This window comes from Crocodylus porosus, unplaced genomic scaffold (genome assembly GCF_001723895.1).
Source record: "Crocodylus porosus isolate Cpor-Errol unplaced genomic scaffold, CroPor_comp1, whole genome shotgun sequence".
Lineage (NCBI taxonomy): Eukaryota > Metazoa > Chordata > Crocodylia > Crocodylidae > Crocodylus > Crocodylus porosus.
Window position 1 is genome coordinate 139,796,970 of NW_017728931.1, and position 18,906 is coordinate 139,815,875.

At 54.8% G+C, this 18,906-nt stretch overlaps 1 protein-coding gene across 1 annotated transcript in view; it reads right to left on the bottom strand.

Moving 5' to 3' along the window:
• Window positions 1–7,939: 7,939 nt before the first annotated feature.
• The window catches only part of PLXNA4 (plexin A4), a 506,929-nt gene continuing 495,962 nt past the window's right edge, over window positions 7,940–18,906 (bottom strand). Inside the window, exons 30-31 of the mRNA XM_019543765.1 lie at window positions 17,011–17,161; window positions 7,940–14,426 (exon numbers count right to left, since the gene is read on the bottom strand). Coding sequence (XP_019399310.1) covers window positions 14,331–14,426; window positions 17,011–17,161 — 247 coding nt within the window. The 3' untranslated portion in view covers window positions 7,940–14,330. The remainder of the gene's footprint in view (window positions 14,427–17,010; window positions 17,162–18,906) is intronic.

Here is an 18,906-nt window from a genome sequence, read left to right on the forward strand (position 1 = left end):
GGTGGCGGCACGTTACCCCCAGACTAGCGAGTGTGCTCCGGGAGAGGGGTCGGCCGAGCATAAGGCGCCCCAGGGAGGCATTCGGAGCCTGGCAGGGGGTCGGGCACAGGGAGGTGGGCGGCTCAACGCAGGAGCGCCCCCTACTGGCCTGCCACACTGCCAATTTCCAGCATTGATCTTGCCCAGGAAACAAAAACCTCTCTTTCCTTGCTGAGATCTCATCACAGCCTCCTCCTTGCTGTTTCTCGGCCACTAGGCACAGCCATGAAGCTGCAGCCAGGACCGCCTTCCACATCTGCAATCCCCATTGTGAAGCCAGGAGGTGTTAATGCTTTGGAGTGAGATGGTGGCAGAGTGTGTTTCAGATGGGCAGAACCGCACATCCGCATCAAGTTTCCGTCTCAGAAATGACTGACCCATTTCTGCTGAAAGTTTCCTCAAACTTTCAAGGTGAGGCAGGTGCCCAGCATGGACCGTCTCTGGCCCAATGCTCTTGTAAAGGGAGGTGTTGGCCGGCTGGGACCAGATGCTGCTTCAAGATCCGCGTGACTTGTATTTTTAATGGAGAGGATTAACACCCCTAATAAAGTAAAATCCCCATGGTGCCTGCATCAGCAAACTTCTTGAATTAGCTTTCAGAGCCACGGCACTGCTGTGCAGCAAAGACTAATGCATGGGAGGAACTGTACCTCTGTAAGATGGCCTCTCATATTTGCCAGGCTGGCGGGGGCCACTGTTATATCATAACAGACAATGAGGGCAAAGTCTTCAAATCTTTCTCCAGAAGGAGGAGCTCAGGTTTGGGGCTTTCACACTCATAATACATACACACGCCCGGTACATCTGTGTATGGATGTGTAGAGACACCTCTCTGTACGTACAAGCACACACATAAAACCTCTCTGTATGTACAGCCATGCATGCGAGCACTTCTGATGCATCCCTGTGTTTACCATTGTAGCTCCATTGGCTTGTAACGGTGTGAGCCCTGATTGACCGCCATGTAAACAAGTGGATACCCTGGCTGAGAGGCAGCACGCCACCCTGCTGCATACTGCGCAGCACGTTCCAGCTGTGCATATTCTCCAGCTGTTGCTTGTGCAATGAGCTCATCGGCATGGACTATGGGAGGGGATGAGGCCAGGCCAAAGTTCGGTGGTCAGGGAGTTACAGATGGTTTAGTGATGGGGTCCTGCAATAAATATAGTCTTAGTGGGGGAAGAGCGTGGCTTTGCTCTGTGTGTTTTGCTGCGGCTGTTTGGGACGTCTGACGAGACGGCGTGGCCTGGCACGTGGCGCAACGGCAAAGCATCAGAAGACCTAGGTTCACGGCCCGGCTCCGGGACCTGCTAACTGGTCCTGGGCAGCCCCTCTCCTGGTTTCTCTTGCCCAGCTGGTCAGACTGGAAGCTCTTGGGGTGTCCGTGACTGTGCCAGGAGCGGCAAGGATGGGAGAAGAGCAGCGCTGGGGAAATGCTGCTGCCACTCTCCCAGGGCTGGCATGGGAAGAGCATTGCCTCCTGTCTGAGCTCACCAGGAGCGACCTGGGCTGGAGACCTGCAAGAGAGCAGAAGATTTACAGCTCCCCTCCCCACAACACTTGGCTCTTGCATTCCTCCTCTCCCGCTGAGTTATGGGGCTATAACTCTCCGTGCGGATGGGAGCCGGGGGGGGGGCGGCTGTGTGCTTTACGCTTGTGCCGAAGCCCGTGATGGCTTTCCAGCCCCGTAACTCACAGCTGCTTCTTCTGGATCTAATTCACTGAAGGGCTCTGGGACTGCAGCAGGGGCCTGGCCGGGTGCTGCGCCTCCCACCAGCCGTGAGGTCAGTGGTCTCCCCTCTGCTAATTCAAAGCAGCGGGGCTTTACGAGCTGGCCGCACGCGTGTTGCCGGCATGGCTCGAGCACCGACTGGCTGTGGGTGCTGTTCGCAGCCTGTGGATTCACCCCTCGAGGCAGACACCACACGCGGCATCACCCACGGGGGCTGTGGCTGGGGACCAAGGCTTGCCCGGCTCTTCCCACAGTCCTCGACTGGGTGTTGAAGAGCACAGGGCCAGGCTCATAGGGGACGTCCATCAACAGCGCTGTGCTGAAGTTGGTGGATTTGTGCCAGGGGAGGCTCTGGCTCAGCTCCGGGATCTGACAGCACGGGCTCGGGGGTGAGAGCGGCTGGGATTATCCTGGTTTGGGGGCTCTCATGTGCGGGCACGAGGCCTCAGGGGCTCTCCTAGGAGGCAAGCAGGGTCTGCCAGGCCGGGGCATGCAAAGGTTTGGCCGTGGCTAAGCAGAAGCATGATGCCACCCTGGCTGTGCCGTACTCGGTGCACAGTACGCGCGAGGCAGCTCACGCCCCTTCTGAGCTGGAGCGGACACCTCCTGGCTTCCCAAGCGGAGCCAGATCCTCCGCGCGGGCAGCCAGCGAAGAGCGCTCATGGCCTGTAAGCTCGTGCCCCGCACCGACCGGCTTCCCCATGGGAGGGCACGTGCAAACTGGGCGCTCCACTGCCCTTCTGGCAAGTAGATCGTGCCACGAGAGGCTCCTGGATGGCACCAGCTCTAGGGTGAGGGGAGGCTTTGCATCGCTGTTTGTAGCACTTCATGCCTCCCCTGGCAGCTGATCTCAGAGGATGTTTGTGGTTGGGGTGAAATGAGAGATATTAGCTTGCACCCCTGAGGAGCATCAGCCTTCCTGAGACCTAGCAGCATGCAACCCATTTACCTCCCCTGCGGAGACCATTGCTCGGCGCTAGTCAAACCCAGCTGGATTGCACCTTCGGAGATGCCCGTGAACAAGCCTGAAGTGGTTTGGGAGGCCAACAGGGTGTCCTGCTAGGGCTGTCACCCCGATACATGTACCAGGAAGAAGGCCGGCTTCACAGCTCTTCACCTCCATGGGCAGGAGCAAGCTCCAGCTGTCTCGGGGACTCTCCTTGCACGCCCTGGTGCGAGTCCAGCTGAGACGAGCAGCAGAGTCATTCTTGCTAGATGAAATAGCTTGAGGGTTGCTGCTGTGATGGAAAGGCCAACCCTCGAGGCTCTTCTCTCTTTGATGATTGCCTACAACCGTCCCAGGACAAAGCTGCCCTCTTATAGGATTTTTTTTCCCACCTAGAAGGGTCCAGCCTTTTCTATTTGGCATTGAGAAGGGACTGCAGCCTTGAAGTGGGTGTTTTGCAACCGATGGTTATGGGTCCCCCCCACCCCCTACACTTTATTTCCTCATTTCTTCAGAAGACATGCTCCAGTCTACACAAAAACAGTGCTGCAAGCCTCATGAGGATGGCGTCTCTCTCTTGGGATGGCTCTGGGCTGGTGTCCTATAGTGAAGCTTCCTCCTTGTGTCACCTCCTCAGGCTCGCTCTCTACCTGTGCCTCATTCATTGTCGGGCCAAGCACAGGTAATTTGGTGCCGTGTGGTGCTGTTGCCCATCCCAGGCTGGTGCGACGAGGGGCTATGTTGAAGGGAACTAGCCTGTAGTGGTGCTTCGGGGTCGGAGAGCCATGGCTCATCGGGGATGAGGTTCATGAGACCAGCATCAGGGAACCAAGAAAATCCAGGACACTTCTCCAAATATAGACCCTATTCCGTTCCCTTTTAACCTCTAATTTTAGGTCAAGGTTCAGGCTGGGTCTTACTTCACTCCCAAGAGTTAGGAATATGTGATGCCTCAGCCGAGCTGAGAGGCTGTGCGAACAACCAGCAAGAGATGGTCCCTGCCCTGGTGACATGACAGCTTGAGGCATCCAGGCAGCCCCAGGAGCACGGCGAGAAGCAGGTGCACGGCGGGGAGGGACATGCCCAGTGTGAAACAACAGGTCAGGGGCAGAGCTGGGATGGGAACTGAGGTCTCCTGAATCCCAGGTGCCGCCTATTAGGTCCAGGAGCATCTTAGTGGCTAATGCCCCAGCTGATCTGCTCTAGCACATCAAGATCAAGGGGACGCTGGGCCAGACCACAGCCAGGTGCTCCGTAGACCACCCATGCTGCAGCTGCCAGCTGGGGAGTGCCCAGCACAGAGCTGGACCAGACTGAGGTCACCCTGGGGGCTGTGCACTGCCGGCTCCTCCACCCCACCTGTTGGCATGAGCATTGGATGCTCCTAAGAGAAGAGACCAGCAGCCGGACACCCATTCACTGCGTGCAAAGGGGATCGCTCCACCAACAGCCCCTATACCTGCAGGCAGGCTGCCAGCAAAGGCCTTTCATCCACACAAAGCCTTGGCACTCAGAGGCTCTCCGTACCCTGTTTGCTGCCAGCACAGGGCAGCCGGCCCCTGCCACCAGGCGCTGAATGATATAATTGCCACTACTTGAGATCACCTTTGTGGGAGGCAAACGAACCAAACCCCAAGTGCGAGGCAAGGAGGAGCGCACAGCTGTATAGGGGTTGCTGACCGTGGGCCTCGCTGGGCCAAAGCTGCCGTAGGTGAATGAGGGGCCAACGTGCGCTCCGCCTAGGCAGGACCCGCCCAGAGGGGTCTTGGCCACAACTCCTTGGGGTTGTGAAGGCGCTTCACGCTTATGGGTCTCGCTGAGCCTGCAGGGTCTCCATTTGGGGTGGGCACCACCAGAGGTTTCTGGGGTCCTGGGCACCCCCTTGCAGCTGGACGAGGGCATCTCCGAGCTCGCTAATGTAAAGGCACAGTGTGGGAAAGGCTGAAAGCCAGTGGTCCCACTGCAGGCACTGCTGGGGTCATGGCACGGGGCCCTGCTCCTTCTGGCTTTCTCCCCCTCCAGCAAGTGCCTGGGGGACAAGTCCAGCTCGTGGGGAACAAGTCCAGCTCTGCCGTGTAGCTGCAAGCAGGCCAGCGGTGGGGGCTGCTTTGGGAGAACGGTGGCTCCATCACTGCCAGGACCTCTTAGCCAGTCCCCCCACTACCCACCGTGCTGACTGATGTGGTTGCATTGTTTGGTATATGTTGAAAGTGTTTCTTTGGATCGGGCTAGTTCTGGTGGGGAAAGTGTAAATGGCTGCATTGCAGACAGAGGGGCTGGGTGTGGGCTGGCGGATGGTGCTGGCCCAGCCCCTCTCCCCAGACTCTGGCTCTTTCTAGAGCTGCTGGGGGAGAATATATAAGCAGGAGACCCCCGAGCGTGCACAACACCTGGCTGGGGTCATCTGACCTCGGTCCTCTTTCTGGCCAGGGGCAGGGGGTCGGACGCGATGGTCCTTGGCCGTCCCGACTCCACAATCTATGTGTCCATAGCAGCCTGCTGGGGTGAAACCCCAGAGAGGGGAGACAAATAGCTTCCCACGTGGGGACTGCAGCTGAAATGGCTGGAGCGGTGGGGCAGGGGCAACCGGGAAGCCAAGACCTCCAGGAACGAGGGTGGAGTTGGCTGCAGCGACAGCAACAATTCCTACCTGCCGCCGGGACCGACCGGGGACTGAGACAAAAGCACTGGCTAGATATGCGAGTGAAAAGCTAGTGTGTTTTAAGCCATTATTTGTCTGTTTTTTCCTCCCCAGTTATGTAGAACCCCTAGTTATTAAAGCTGGCTTTTATTTAAGCCCTAAACTCAGCTGTCCTGTAATTATCACACCTCCCAGGGAGTTTGTTCGCGTACGGTCTTGGCTGACACGGGGTCCCATCACCCTGACGCAGCCAGCTAAGGCTGCTCTCACCGTGGGCCGCTCCTAGCTGCCGTCCAAACCCCCTCTGCGCCGCAGCCCAGGGCCTGGTGAGCACGGAGAGACAAGGCCGCTCTGGGTTTCATTTCCAACACGAAGCACTGTCCCATTGGTTAGCACCAGCCTGCTCTGCACTTTGAGGGTGGGGGACCTAGCAGGTACCAGAAAGGTTGCAAGTACCTTCCCAAAATCTCTAGGCAGTCCTCCTCTGGCTTCCACCCTCCACCCCCAGCCAGCCCCAAGAAGGAGGCGAGCAGAGCGCTGTGCTTTTTGGATTTATTATTTTTTTTAATAAACTTTATTCTATATTACAAATAGGTTTTTTTTGTTTTGTTTTGTTTTTTTTGTCTTTTTTCTGGACTGCAAAATAGGAATGCCTTATATTTACATACACAGGTATACAATTAATTATAACAAAGTACAGAAGCTTTGCTTTTCCAAGTAACAACGGGAGTCCGATTTAAATAGTATAGACTTTTTATTTCTTCATTTAATTTCTTTTCCTTTCTTGTCTTAGGATCATTTCCAAAGAAAACAAACCAACAACGACAACAACAAAAAATAAAAGAGATCCCAACCTCCTTCCTAATGCAATCGATGTTGATCGAACGTGATAGGTATCGATAGCTCTTTTAGGCCCGTGGTAACACTGTTAGCAAAAGATATGTCTTCACATTGAAGGTGGGAGCTTTAGGCAAACAGGCAGGGAGAGTGAGACAGCTGGGGTCCCACGTGCCCAAGACGTGGGCGAGTACCACAAAAGGGGTGGATCTGTTGTCTGAGATGCTCCAGCGGCTGGCTGCAGAGTGAGCAGGCAACGCCATGGTTGAGGGCAGGCTCCCCTAGCACGGCGAGCTCCTGGGGTTCCCCTCCCCGCGATGGCACTGGAACAACAGGAGTGCAACAAAAGACCTGGGAAGAAACTTAAAACAAGGCAAAGTTTCTTCTGTGCCACCTGGGACGCAGCCTGGGGAGGGTGCACACTCACTGGCCCAGCTCACGGGGCCACAAACTTCTCTTTAAAAAGAGAGAGGAAAGAGGGCTGGCTGCACACACAGGTCTAGTTTGCCTCCCCCCAGGCTCCTTGTCTGCCAGCTCCTGGAAGCTGGTCTAGTTTAAGGAAGTTGTATCCTCCCCACGCTGCATAATCCTGCTCCTGGGGCCTGGTATCTGCTAATCCAGTGCAGAGCCCCTTGCAGTAGTGGCCTTAGGGTTGTTGGGGCCCTGGGCAAGAGAGTCGTGTGGGACCCCTTAGAGGCTGAATTTTGATGACCTGTAAGCAAGTGGGACATCTGTTGCAAAATTTCAGGGCCCCCTAAAGCAAAAGAGGTTTTTGTGGCCCTTTCGGGGCTTAATTTTGATGATCTATAAGCAAGTCGGACATTTGTTGCAAAATGTTGAGGCCTCTAAAGTGTGGGACCCTGGGCAGTTGTCCAGTTTGCCCTCCCCTAAGGCCACCACTGCCCCTTGAATGCAGAGCAAGCAGCGTTTCAGAGGGCTGGGTTTTGACAAGGAGTTGTTGGAGTCCAGAGCAAGGACGAGGATGTCAGTGGGTGCATCTACATACGATGCAAAATGTGCAGTAGTCTAATACCACTGCGTGCTGGGCAAAACCTGTGCTGATACACTACTGCGCAGTAGTATTAGGCGACGGCGCAGTTAGTGTCTGTAAAAACCCACGTGCCAGCGCTGCTGTGCAGTAGCACCCATTACTGAGCATTGATTTAGCACCTGGTTATCTAAATACTAAATTTAATGCGCAGTAATCACGGCACATTAATGAATGTGTAGATGCACCCCGTGTGGTGTAGTTCTCTGGAGCAGATCCACGGGCAGCTCTGGGCTGGAGAGCCCCCGGATACTGCAAGAGCCACTGGATTCCACCTCCACCAGCTGCTTTACATCAGCTGGGGCAGAGGCAGTCTGGCCCCAAGCGTGTGATGTGCCTCCAGCACGGGCCCCTTTCCGCACCCTCCCAATGAGACGCTCGGTTCTCCCCCCCTTACTTGCAACGCATCTGGAGAACAAGCCCAGCTAAGAGGCTAGATATCAAATGCTGACGGTGCAGAGGGGCTGTGACCCCCAATAGACTCCCTGGCAGCAACTGAAGGCTGACAACCCCCTGCACAAATATTATCCTAGAAGGCAAAAGGCAGAAAAATGCTAGCAAGCTCCTATACAGGTACCTTATGGCAGACTCACAGCCTCGTTCCCCAGCCTTTGGCTGCTGGGTGAAATCTCTTGCAGGTGATTTGTTTCCCCAGAAACAAATCCTTGAGGTAAACTCCCCCTTCGTTATTTTTTTCCAAACAGATTAACAGAAAAAGCCAAGGAACAGACGCCGACAAGGAAGGTTGCGCTCGTGACCCTCCAATAACTGTAAGCAGCTTTATCTTCTGTTTTTTCCTCTTTTTTTTTTTTTTTTGGTAAGATTTTCTGGGTGTTTTTTCCCCCCCGCCCTGCTTTTAAACCATTTTTGTGACATTGTTCCACAAGTTAATGCCTCTCTGATGCCCTCCCTGGGCCCCCCCCCCAAAAAACAGTGGCTGAGAGGTCACACCTAGGTTGACCCCAATCACTACACGAACAATAATACGCGGCACTTTGCATTTTCAAAGGACTCTACAGACAACGGTTAACCCTTGTGGCCTCCTCTCAGATGGGGAAACTGAGGCACGGAACCATTACAGGATTGCCCGAGGTCACCCATCGATCATGAGGGCTCCTGGCATGGGGATCTCTGCTGTACCCCCCGAGCTGCTGCCACGGTGAAGCTGGAAAAGCCAGTGCTGAAGAAATGAGGGGAAGCTGAGCCCCCGGAGAATGGCATTCGTGGCACCTAGGGCCAAAGCTGTGGCACTTTCTTGTCCCCCCCCCACTTTTTGCTCCGTCTCCAAGGATATTTCCCTTGTAGCAGTGGTGCTTGGGGGCCATATTCAGCATTTTGTCCTGCATTGCTGGGGAGAGGACCATGGCAACGTGCCCGATGGCAGCTCTGCTTCCGAGAGAGCCGATCCATTTATTTAAAAAAGGAGGAATAACAGGCAAATGGTCCTTAGCTCAGATAAGTAATGGCACTGCTGCTTTCTCTCACGTCCTCCAAATAAGAGTGCAGGGCCTGATCCTACTCCACCTATTAGGGACTAAATGAATCCAGGTGCCCAAGAGTGATCCTCTTCTAACTCGTTCAGGACCCTAAATATCAGTTCCTGCAAAAGGCGGGTGCCTTGGCCTCCTCGTCCTGGCAGCTTTCGGTGACGTGGACTTAAGGCTGAGATGAGCATTGTACAAACCGGTGCGTTGATGGCTGTACACGGTGGACTCGAATACCACTTAGATGCCAAGTCCACCTAGGCCCCTACTAGGGGTAATAGAGTCTGGCCATTAGAGTAGGGCCCGTGATGGTATATAGGTGCCTCGCCCCATTGAGATCAGTGAGGTTTGGGCACATAAGCAGCTTGGAGATTTGGGCCCCAACCTCAAGGTCGCTGCGGGACTCGCTTGGTTTGCAGCAACGCAGACTCATGTAGCGCCGCAGGTTTCAACAGAGCTACCAGCGGCAGGTTTATGCCAACTGAGGGGCTGGGACACGTGGTACTTTTCTCTCTGTCTGTGCAAAACACCTGTCAAATCAGAGGGGCTGCTGGGGGATGCACGCACATTTATGTAGAAAGCCACCTGCCTGGCTGCTTCAGACGCACACGAACAAGGAGAGCAGGGGTTAGGCTGGATTCACCCCAGCCAGGCCTCAGCGACAGCAGGGCCGTCCTACGGGTGATCTGCGGATACCGTCCGAGCAGGCACAGCTTGACTCCTGCTCGCCCATACTACAGCTCTGAGGAAGCTCTGGAGACTGTAAAATGCTGATCTGATAAAAATCAAAGGGATCCTGACACAGTTGCATAGACAGCAGCTAGTAACCCTTAGGTGGCCTGACATGACACTCAGGAAACTTCCTTTCTTTTAACTATGGATGCATTTGCAATTTTCCCCTTAACCTTCTATTCAAATGTCACCCCCGCTAACTCCTCCATCCCCTCATCTCCTACCATCCCCACTATTTTGACCAGCTTGTAGGTTGGGTCCCTTCACTTGGGTCCAGAAGGGACCGCCGGATCATCTACTTGACCTTCTGTATAGCAGTGGCTATTAAATTTCACCCAATGCCTGAAGAAGGGCGTTTGTGTCCCGAAGCTTGCAAAGGACTTCTGTCCAACTATTTAGTTGGTCTAATAAAAAATATCACATCTACCCAAAGGATCCTGCCTACCCGGATACCCAAGCCCTGAGCCCAATCTCGTCCTGTTGGCCAGTCGCACCTTTGAGACGTTATCTAGGTGCCTATATTCTCACTGAAATCAATGGGCGTGCAGAGGCCTGAATGGCTTTTTGAATCCAGCTCCCCTTTTTTATCTGAAGTCACCAGGCAATGAAGGCCCCAATCATTGGCTCGGCACCAATCATTTCTACATTGGTCAAACAATCAGGGGTACATTTAGTTAAAATGCAGCCAGTGGTCTTCCCCATTTACACTTTTTGAATGGCAAAATTCAGCCTCAGTCTGGCACAAAGCCCAGGGCTGCTCCTCTTCTCCACAGCTGAGCAGAGAAACCACCCGAGAAGATCAAATGAGGACGAGCCATATGGGTCCCACCTGCTTGTCCGGGCCTCTCGCGGTACAAGACTGTTCCCTTCCCCTTCCTCAGACCAACGGCCCAGTCCTCACTGAGAGCCACTCCCAGCTCCTGTATGAATTTGCATTTCCAGCACGGCCCTGGGCAAACTACTCCACAAGGCCTAGCTCTTCCCTGGAGGCACCGAGGTGAGCGGGATGTGAAGAGATAATCACAGTGGGCAAGATCCTCAGCTGGTGATCACGGGTGTGGCTCCTTTCAGCGGTGCACTGGGAGGGTTCGATACATCTACAGTGGAGGAAGAGGAGGGTGGCTTCAGCCCCAGTGCTGGTGGACCTCCACTGTCTTTTCACCGCTCCATCCATTGCCCAGAAGGACAGATACGGTCTCCCACCATTTACCGAAAAGAAATCCTAAAGTGGCTCACCTTAGGGCAGCACATGTAGCTTAGGTGTGCTTTGCAATGCGGCTGCCCAAGCCCTGCCAGGTAAACCAGGTGCAGACACGTGGGGCTCGCTCTATGGTGAAGACATAACTTTTAGCTATACCCAAAGGCCCGGTGAAAGGGTTTGGTCTCACATCTATCAGAGACCCCTTCGTCCAGACCACCCCATTGGTGATGGTGCCATAAACGCCAACAGTCAAGCCTACTCCATAAAACCATGTCATCTAGGAGTGCTGGGAAGGGGAAGCTGCTCGTTGCCCTCAATGGGCTTTGAAACAAGCCCTCTCTGGATAGCTTGACGCCAGAGTATGATGGGCCAACTCTGGTGGGATGTCCACAGGCAAAGGTACAAGAGGGAGGGAAAGGAAAAGAAAGGCAAAGGAAGGAGGAAAAGACCGCATCTCGGCAGTCGCGAGGCACCTTCTTCCTTCTGTTTGTGCCTCTGTTCTTCATTGTATTTCACATGCACTTAAAAAATTGAATTCACTTAAGTCAGGGCAGGGAGCAAGCCATCTCGGAGGCCTGTGGGGGGCAAGGGGTGGCAAAGTGAGGGCGAAGCAATGGAGGGGAGAACCCACACATTCACTTCACAATGCCAGCGTGTTGTCAAGGCCAAAACAAAAGCAGAAGAAGCTGAGGTATAAAAATAAAGCCGAATGAAAAGAGAGATTTGCTGAAAATCCGAAGTGGGGGAAGATGAGGAGGCAGAGTGGAGCGAGGGAATGGATGGGAGAGAAGGGGATGAGGATGTTCACAATCCCCCGTTTCTGCTAAAACTTTTCTTCGCTCTGAGGTTTTCAAGTCGTCTGCTAGGGGTGGGGGAGATGGAGGGAGGGAGCGTTGAACAACGCTGTCCCAGCAAATGAAAATTAAAATAACACCCCCGCCCCCAACAGCTCTAAACTGAACTAGGCTGAGTCTCAGATTTCCCCTGTGGTGCTTCTTCCCCTCTCTAGCTGTGCAAAATCACACACGTTTCCTCTGAAATCCTCCCGTGCAACGCCCCTCGCCCCCTTCTCATGTGCAAACAAAACCCATCCCCGGCAGCCCCACGAGCTGCCCGCCACTGATTTCCCCTCTGAGCCAGTCTGGGGTTTTTTGTCCTTAGATCCCACCATCCCGCTGAATGAAAATTATGAGAAGAGGGCCCATAATTCTCATTTGTGGCACTTTGTTTGTCAAAACCTTTGGTTTCTTCCATTATTTTTTTTTAACTTTCATGGTTTACGTCTTTAAAAACAAAAAAACCCCCAAAGAAACTAAAAAGCAAACTTAACTGTTCTTGGGTTTTGTTCATTTGTTTTCTTAGCACTGGCTTTCGTGGCACTTTTCCATTCCACTTCCCCAGCTGTGATGGTCTGATCTGGGACACACTCTGACGTTACCAAATGAAGTGTTAAAACCATGACACCAACCCACACCCAATCGGCCCTGACGCCCGGTCCTCTCGGGTGCGCGGAGCCACCTCGAAGGGGCCTGATGCGGCGCTCAGCCGGCCAACCCAACAAAGCAAGCAAAAGGAAAGGAAAGGACACACGCACGCCCACGCCAAAACAATACAGAAAGATCTGGGGTTTAAAAACCAAGACGTGTCCCTTACGCTCTGCCGGCCGGGTGCGAACCTCGCGACCGTCTCCCTACGCCTGTCTGCTCATCGTTCCTTCAACCGCCGCGGCAAGAACTGCCCGTGGGCTCGATTGCTTGGCTGCAGGCGATCAGCTCGAGAACAAACTTTCTCCTGCTCCGTACTCCCGTAAATCCACTAGCGATAGGTGGTCACGCAGAGGTATGTATCGATAGCATGACTAGGACCAGATATGACCACTCCATCATCAAGGACACCCCTCGCAGCCCACAGACCTCCCTTTCCCCTCTGCCCTCCAAAGTGCAGCTAGGCTGCTTCTCCGAGGATGGCGAGAGGTGGGCCGAGGGGAGAGGTTGTCTTCCCGTACGGCTCCCGTCCATTCCCACGCGTGGTCTTAGTGAGCGCTATTTGCTTCTCGAGGTGACAGATGCACATTCAGCTCCTGCTTCCAGCCTCGCTCCGTTTTGTGCCAAATTCGAGGTTCTCTGGTTTGGTTCTTGTGCTCTGGGGTCGGCGCCTTGTTGATGGCAAACCCCAAATGGTATTGAAGTAAGCGGTCTGCGGTTGTACGGGAGGGAAAAAAAGAAAGGGGAGAAGGAGGAGACTCTCCTGCTTGGTTAGGTAGGAAGTAGCTCGGTCCTCAGAGAGGCAGCTGTTGTGGAGGAGCTGAGGGCCAGGGGAGTAAATGCCGTCTCCCATCCATCTCTGTGCCGAAATAACGGTGAAGGGATGTAGGGGACGGGAAATGCTTCTGAGGCACCCACTGTGCTTTAAAAATGACCCTGTTGGTGGCGGGTTTGGGATGAGAGGACAGGATGGGAATGGGTCAGGATGGAGAGAGGGTGGCCTAGTGCCGCCAGAAACAGTCACAATCATTTGTGGGCATTCAAAAAAAATGGGAAGTCCCACCGTGGTTTTACAAAAGGCTGGGTCGGCATGAGGTCACATCCTCCCGGGAGCAGCCCAAGGGGAAATCGTTCCCTTTCATCCCCAGTCTCCTCATATTTTGCACAAAACAATGCAAAGTCCTGTGGAGATTTCAACCAGGAAACCACACACCCCCTCCCCCCAAAAAGCCAAGAAAAATATTTGTCCTGGCTCAGAAAACCTTTCCTCTAGCAAAAGCGATATGTTTCCCAGGCCAGCTTGGTGTTTTGCAGCCGGTTCCTCCTTTCTAGCTCGGCATGTGCCTGGAGGCTTTTCCTTTCTGGGGTTGTAGTGGAAATGGGCTGCGCTGCGCCGTGAGCCATCCGGAGGGGATGGGGAACATCGGCTTAGCGCAATTAGGCAGAGAGCGTTTCATCGCAGTTTTACGGTCAACAGGAAACACAAGGAAAGACCGAGGGGGACACGGGGCTGTTTTAAAAATAATAATAAAACTCTGAAAAGTTAAAGTGGGGGGCAAGGGGCGGTCTCTCCCTCCCCCACCCCTCCAGGCATTGCTATTCACCCGGAGAGTTAGAGTCCCCCGTGCCGCTCCGCGTTGACCCAGGTCCCTGTCGCGTTCCCAGGAGGCCTCAAATCCTTCCCCGTAGGACTGATATCGGGAGATGGAGCTGTAACGGCTCTGCTGGAGGAGGTCCCTGTGTGATCCTGCCCTGCCGGGATCCCCGGAGGCAGGCCCCATCCCAGGAGACGAGACTCCAATAATACTGAGTTTGTTTCCACGTCCGCCCCCGGCTCACGGACCTGGGAGCTCAGTTCAAGCAGCGCGGCAGAGGCAGCCTTCCAGGTTTCCGTCTGGATACGGATGATATGATGGTACTTTTTGGGCAAGGGGAAGCTGTGAACAAGAGAGCTTCACCTGAATGTCTCGGTGCCCCCAGAGATGAGATCCCTCCAACGCCACCACGTCCCTCAAATCCCAAGGCCTTGTGGCTTTGTCCATAGGTTTAGAGAGAGAGAGAGAAAGAGAGCTGATCGGTTGACTCTGCTTACAGCCCAATCAAAACTTGCACTTGGTAAAGAGGATGATCTTGACTGAGGCACGGCTTGGTTTATCCCTCCCAGGGGTTCCCTGGCAGGACAGTTCTCAGCTGTCTATGCTCATGAGGGTTATGACTTGTTCAAGTTTGTAGGCGAGTTTCTGTTTCCCAGCCTGGTCGTCTTGATCGAGGGCTCCGAGGATCTGCCGAAGGGGAGGAACAGAGAGAAGAGAGGGCTTTATCCCTGCCCAGTAGCCCCGACACCCCAGTGGAGGGCCAACCTCTTGGGGGGGAGAAGGGACTTTTCCTTTGCTTAGCTTGTGGTCTCGCAAAAGCAGCTAGCAAAGTGGTGCGGGAGGAGAGCAGGCAGTGGACAGATGGCAGAGCTCAGCAGTATCTCTGTCACCGCCTGCTCTGTTAGGACCAGCTTGGTGGAGGGGGGAGTATTGGCCAAGACGCTAGGGTTTTCCTGTAATCTCTTCCCAAGCTGTCAGGGGAGCTGCAGGCCTGCCTGTCACACAGATGGGGGTCTTGGCATTGTGCCTCCAGCAAAGGGCCAGCCAAATGAAATGCTCCTTGCATCACCCTTCCTGTTACTCTTGAACCACTGCAGCTCTAGAGACACCTCTCTTCCCAGCCAGAGACAGAGAGAAGGGCTGAGCTCTGTCTGGGCACAAGCCCGGGGTGCCTGCTGAGCCAGGGTTTGCTTTTAAGGTAGCTACAAACCCCGGCCTGTGGAGCTGAAATCTGAGCTCTGCTTTTTAAGCCCCTGTGGATGAAGTCGCAGGCTGGTTGCACTCAGACTAGACTAAGGGCACTTACAACACAAGTGTCTGCGCATTAAAGCTCATTAACTCGTGCTAAGTGCCCTCTGCGCGTCTGAAGGTCATGCCACTTCAGGTGAAGTTGAACCCTGGGCTGTGCTACCTGTCTCGCCTTCTCCATGGATGTAAAATGAGCAATATGCAGTCCTCCAGCATCCCAGAATGCACCGCTCCCAGTTCCCACTTTCCACCCAGTCGGGATTGCTATCAGCTATTGTTGGATGGCTCCACGGAGATAATTGAAGGAATCTGTGGTCCTCTGAGATGTCCATTCAATTTGGAAATGACAATAGCAAGCAGAGGGGCTGATTCCTGCAGCTCTCCTAGCCCCTCTGCACTTTATAATCAAAGACCCCCAATGGGATCACCCAGCCTGGGGCCTGCTGCTGCTTCTTCTCCTTACTGAAGGGGCTCCAGTGCTGGGGCTGCGACCCACAGTCAGCGGGTTGTTAGTCCCAGACTCGGCACCATACTGGAACCAGTTCAAGACTCCAAGGTGGTGCTGGGGCTGGGACCAACGATCAGTAATCCGTGCATGTTAGAGATCACAGTAGGCATTGCGGTGAGACTTTTAGTAATCTGCACAGCAATGCTTACTATCATCTGATTAAAACGACATCCGAGTGTGCCCTGCCACAAGGTGCTACACAAGGTGAAACTGAGCTGGGTATTTCTTTCTGTCGGGCCAAATTCACTCCTGTGCAGCCAGCCCGCCTTGGAGTTCAGTGGTGTGCAGGCTCCTTTGCAAAGCTGCAAATATAAACCTGCACCGCACGCGCCTTGGCTACAAGAGGCACTTCCTCCAGGAGATGCCAAGCAGGGTCTTTAATGGAGCAGCATTAGGCCTTGACAAGAGCATTATATAGGCCCTGCATGGCATTCCTGCAATGAGGATGGTGCTTTGCAAAGACTTTTCCTGCTAGCCCTTCCCCGCCCTTCCCTCGTGCGGGAGAGGAAGGGATCCCGGTGCCCCTCCTAAGAGGCAGTGAGCCTTTCCAATGGGATTTACTCCCACCATCCTAAGGGAATGTGGTGGGTGTTGGGGAGTGAGCTGTGCAATGACAACCGGCTCTGTCTGGCAAAAGCAGCATTGGGCCATATGGACCTGAAGGACCAAACTGCGTGAGACAGGCTGCAGGTATTGAGCACTGCACCGCCTTGCATGGGAAGAGCTGGGGTGCTGTACGAGAGGCACAAGCAGACTTTCAGGGGGTGCGGGGGGGCCGCTGCAGCCAGGGCAATTTGTCTCTGTCAAACACCAGCTTCACGGACAAGGCGAGAGCCCCCCCCGCACCTGTCCTGTCCTTGTCTGCCCCTGGGGAATAGGTCCTATCTCCCTGGTCTGCTTCTGCTAATCTTCGGCCGGCATGCTGGCAGCTGCCAAGTGTCAGTTCAGGGAAGGCTGGTCAGTGCGCCCCAGCAGTGAAGTCAGCCAGCTTTAATTAGATCGCACAATTTTCTGCTTGCCTGGTGCAGCTCGCAAGATGCAGCAGCGTGGGGAGCCCTCGCCAGCCCCGACCCGGCCAACCGCCCTGGCCCAAATCACCAAAACCAGGACCCGTGCATGCTTGGGGAGCTCCGCTGTCAGAGCTGCAACCAGCGGCCCCTTGTCTCTGTACCCCGTCCTCCAAAGGGACGCTGGCCCCATTAGATGCACTCTCCCAGCAGAGATGAATGGAGCACCCCGTCCTGGGGTCTATAAAGGACAGGAGGGAAACAATCAGGGCCCAACTCCACCTTGATGGTCCTCAAGGGATCAGTCGGAAGGGGAAAGAACAGGAAATCAGGCTGTAGGGTGTGGGGGAGGCCAGCACAGCCTCATTCACGCTCTGCCTGTCCCCAGGCATCCTAAAACCACCAGCCCTACATTTGAGAGGAAAGTGCCCAGGGCTGGTGGGTGTCTTGGTAGGCGGCCTATGACCCCAGACCATCCAGCAATGCTCCTTGCCTCCTGGCATCTCACCTCCTCGCTGTACTTGCCCACGTAGGAGTAAATCTCAGAGAGCGCGCTCATGGTGTTGAACTCGTTCATGTGCATGCGGGACTGCTCAGCCAAGTAAGCGTTCATGTCCTGGTCGCTGATCGCCGGCATCTTGGCAATGTCTGAGTAGTACCTGGGGGAGAGAGAGGCACAGCATTTGCTGGTGGAGAAAGAAGGACCTAGGAAAAGCACCCCGACCTCTTAGCTCCTAGTCTTGGCCCCTATCCATTCAGCCAAAGGACTGAAGCTGGCACATGGTGCTCTAAGTTAGCCTTTCACTGCTTGCCCAAGAAGATAGGCCACCCCCTAGCTCCCCAAAATGCTGGGTGTCACGGGCAGATCCTCCAGAGCTTTCACAGTCACCTACACGCTCCCCAGTGAAGCCCAACAGAGCACCAAAGGCGGCCCTGGCATGGCTGGATAAGCACACGCTAGCCAGCCAAGCAGAGGTTGCCAGCCACAACCTAGTGGTATCTCCCTTGCACCTTTCCCTGCCCAAGGATGACCGTGCCCTGCCCCTCACTTCAGTGTGCTCCCTGCTGCCAGGTCTGCAAGAGCTGCCTCGCACTAGCTAGACCTTCCTCATGCCTTGCGCTGGGCAAATGAGAGCTGCCAAGCCAAAAGCAAAAGCTTCTGGAGTCAAATGGTCCCTCAACACGAGCCTGGAGCAGGGCTGTGTTTTCTGTAAGGTGCCCCATCTGCTCTGCCCCCTCAACCTGTGCAAAGCAGGCATCAGAGAAAGGCTCAAGCTCTCACCAAGCCCAAGCAGCCCCCTGCTGCAGACATACCAGCTCTAGCGACCGAACCACGTTCATAGGACATTTGCACTTGGGGCACTGGTGTGAGGATGGTGGGGCCCAGGGCCCCGCTGAGGAAGGGGCTGGGTCTTCTCATCATGGCCACGCCGCCCATTCGCCCAGGTAGCTGCCAATGCAACATGCAACTCCTCATGCCAGTGCCACGTCCACTTCACCCACCGCGGGGATGCCTGCCGCCTGCCCCCACACAGATGGCTCACACCCGCACCCTCGCACAATCCCCAGTGTGCCGCTTCCATTAGCATGCCCGTGAACACAATCACCCTGACAGGCACACTCACAACCCGCAGCACGCCCGTGTCGCCATTCGCAGACTCCCACCCTCTCATCCTCCCCCCGCGGACACGCACTCGAAGCCCCGGCAGCCCTCCCACCTCAACCACCTCTCTGCCCCAGGTCCCCTATCACTACTCGCCCACCCCATCCTCCCCACATCTCCCCCAGGTGCCAGACCGGCCCGGGGCACACACAGCAGCCCAAGGCTGCTCCAGTGCTTCAGTGCACGCAGCCTAGGCACGGTGAGGAAAGCCTGCTTGCATCCCTCCGGGGTCCACGACTGGACCGGGGAGTCCCGGGGTGGTTACCACTGCACAGGGCTTTGCCTGCCAACCTGTGTTTCTTTAAGGAAGTTGCTTTCTTTCCCCATGTCCTTCCTCCCCCCGGGCACGGCAGGTCTTGGAGGACAAGGTTTGCAGAAGGTAATCAGTCACTGTCACTTGCAGCTGTGCTCCACTGTCAACTGGTTAATTAGACACCATCATTTACATTTTTAATTTCTGCAATTTGACATTTTGTGTACAAAAAAAAAAAAGGGCAAAAAAAAAAAAAAAAGGCCCTAGTGCCGGCACGCGCCACAATTTTATAATTAGGAGGCAGAAAGGACGAGGAGCCAAAATAGCTGACAGGTGTCCTGTAAACAGCACCAAGCCACCTGCAGAGCCAGGGGCTGCTTCCATGGCACCGAACTCGGATGCCGAAGTACAGTATAATGAGCATCCTTCGACCAGGAAGCCAGGAAGCACTCGCTGTGACAGGGGAGGGGAAGGCCCCAAAACCAGGC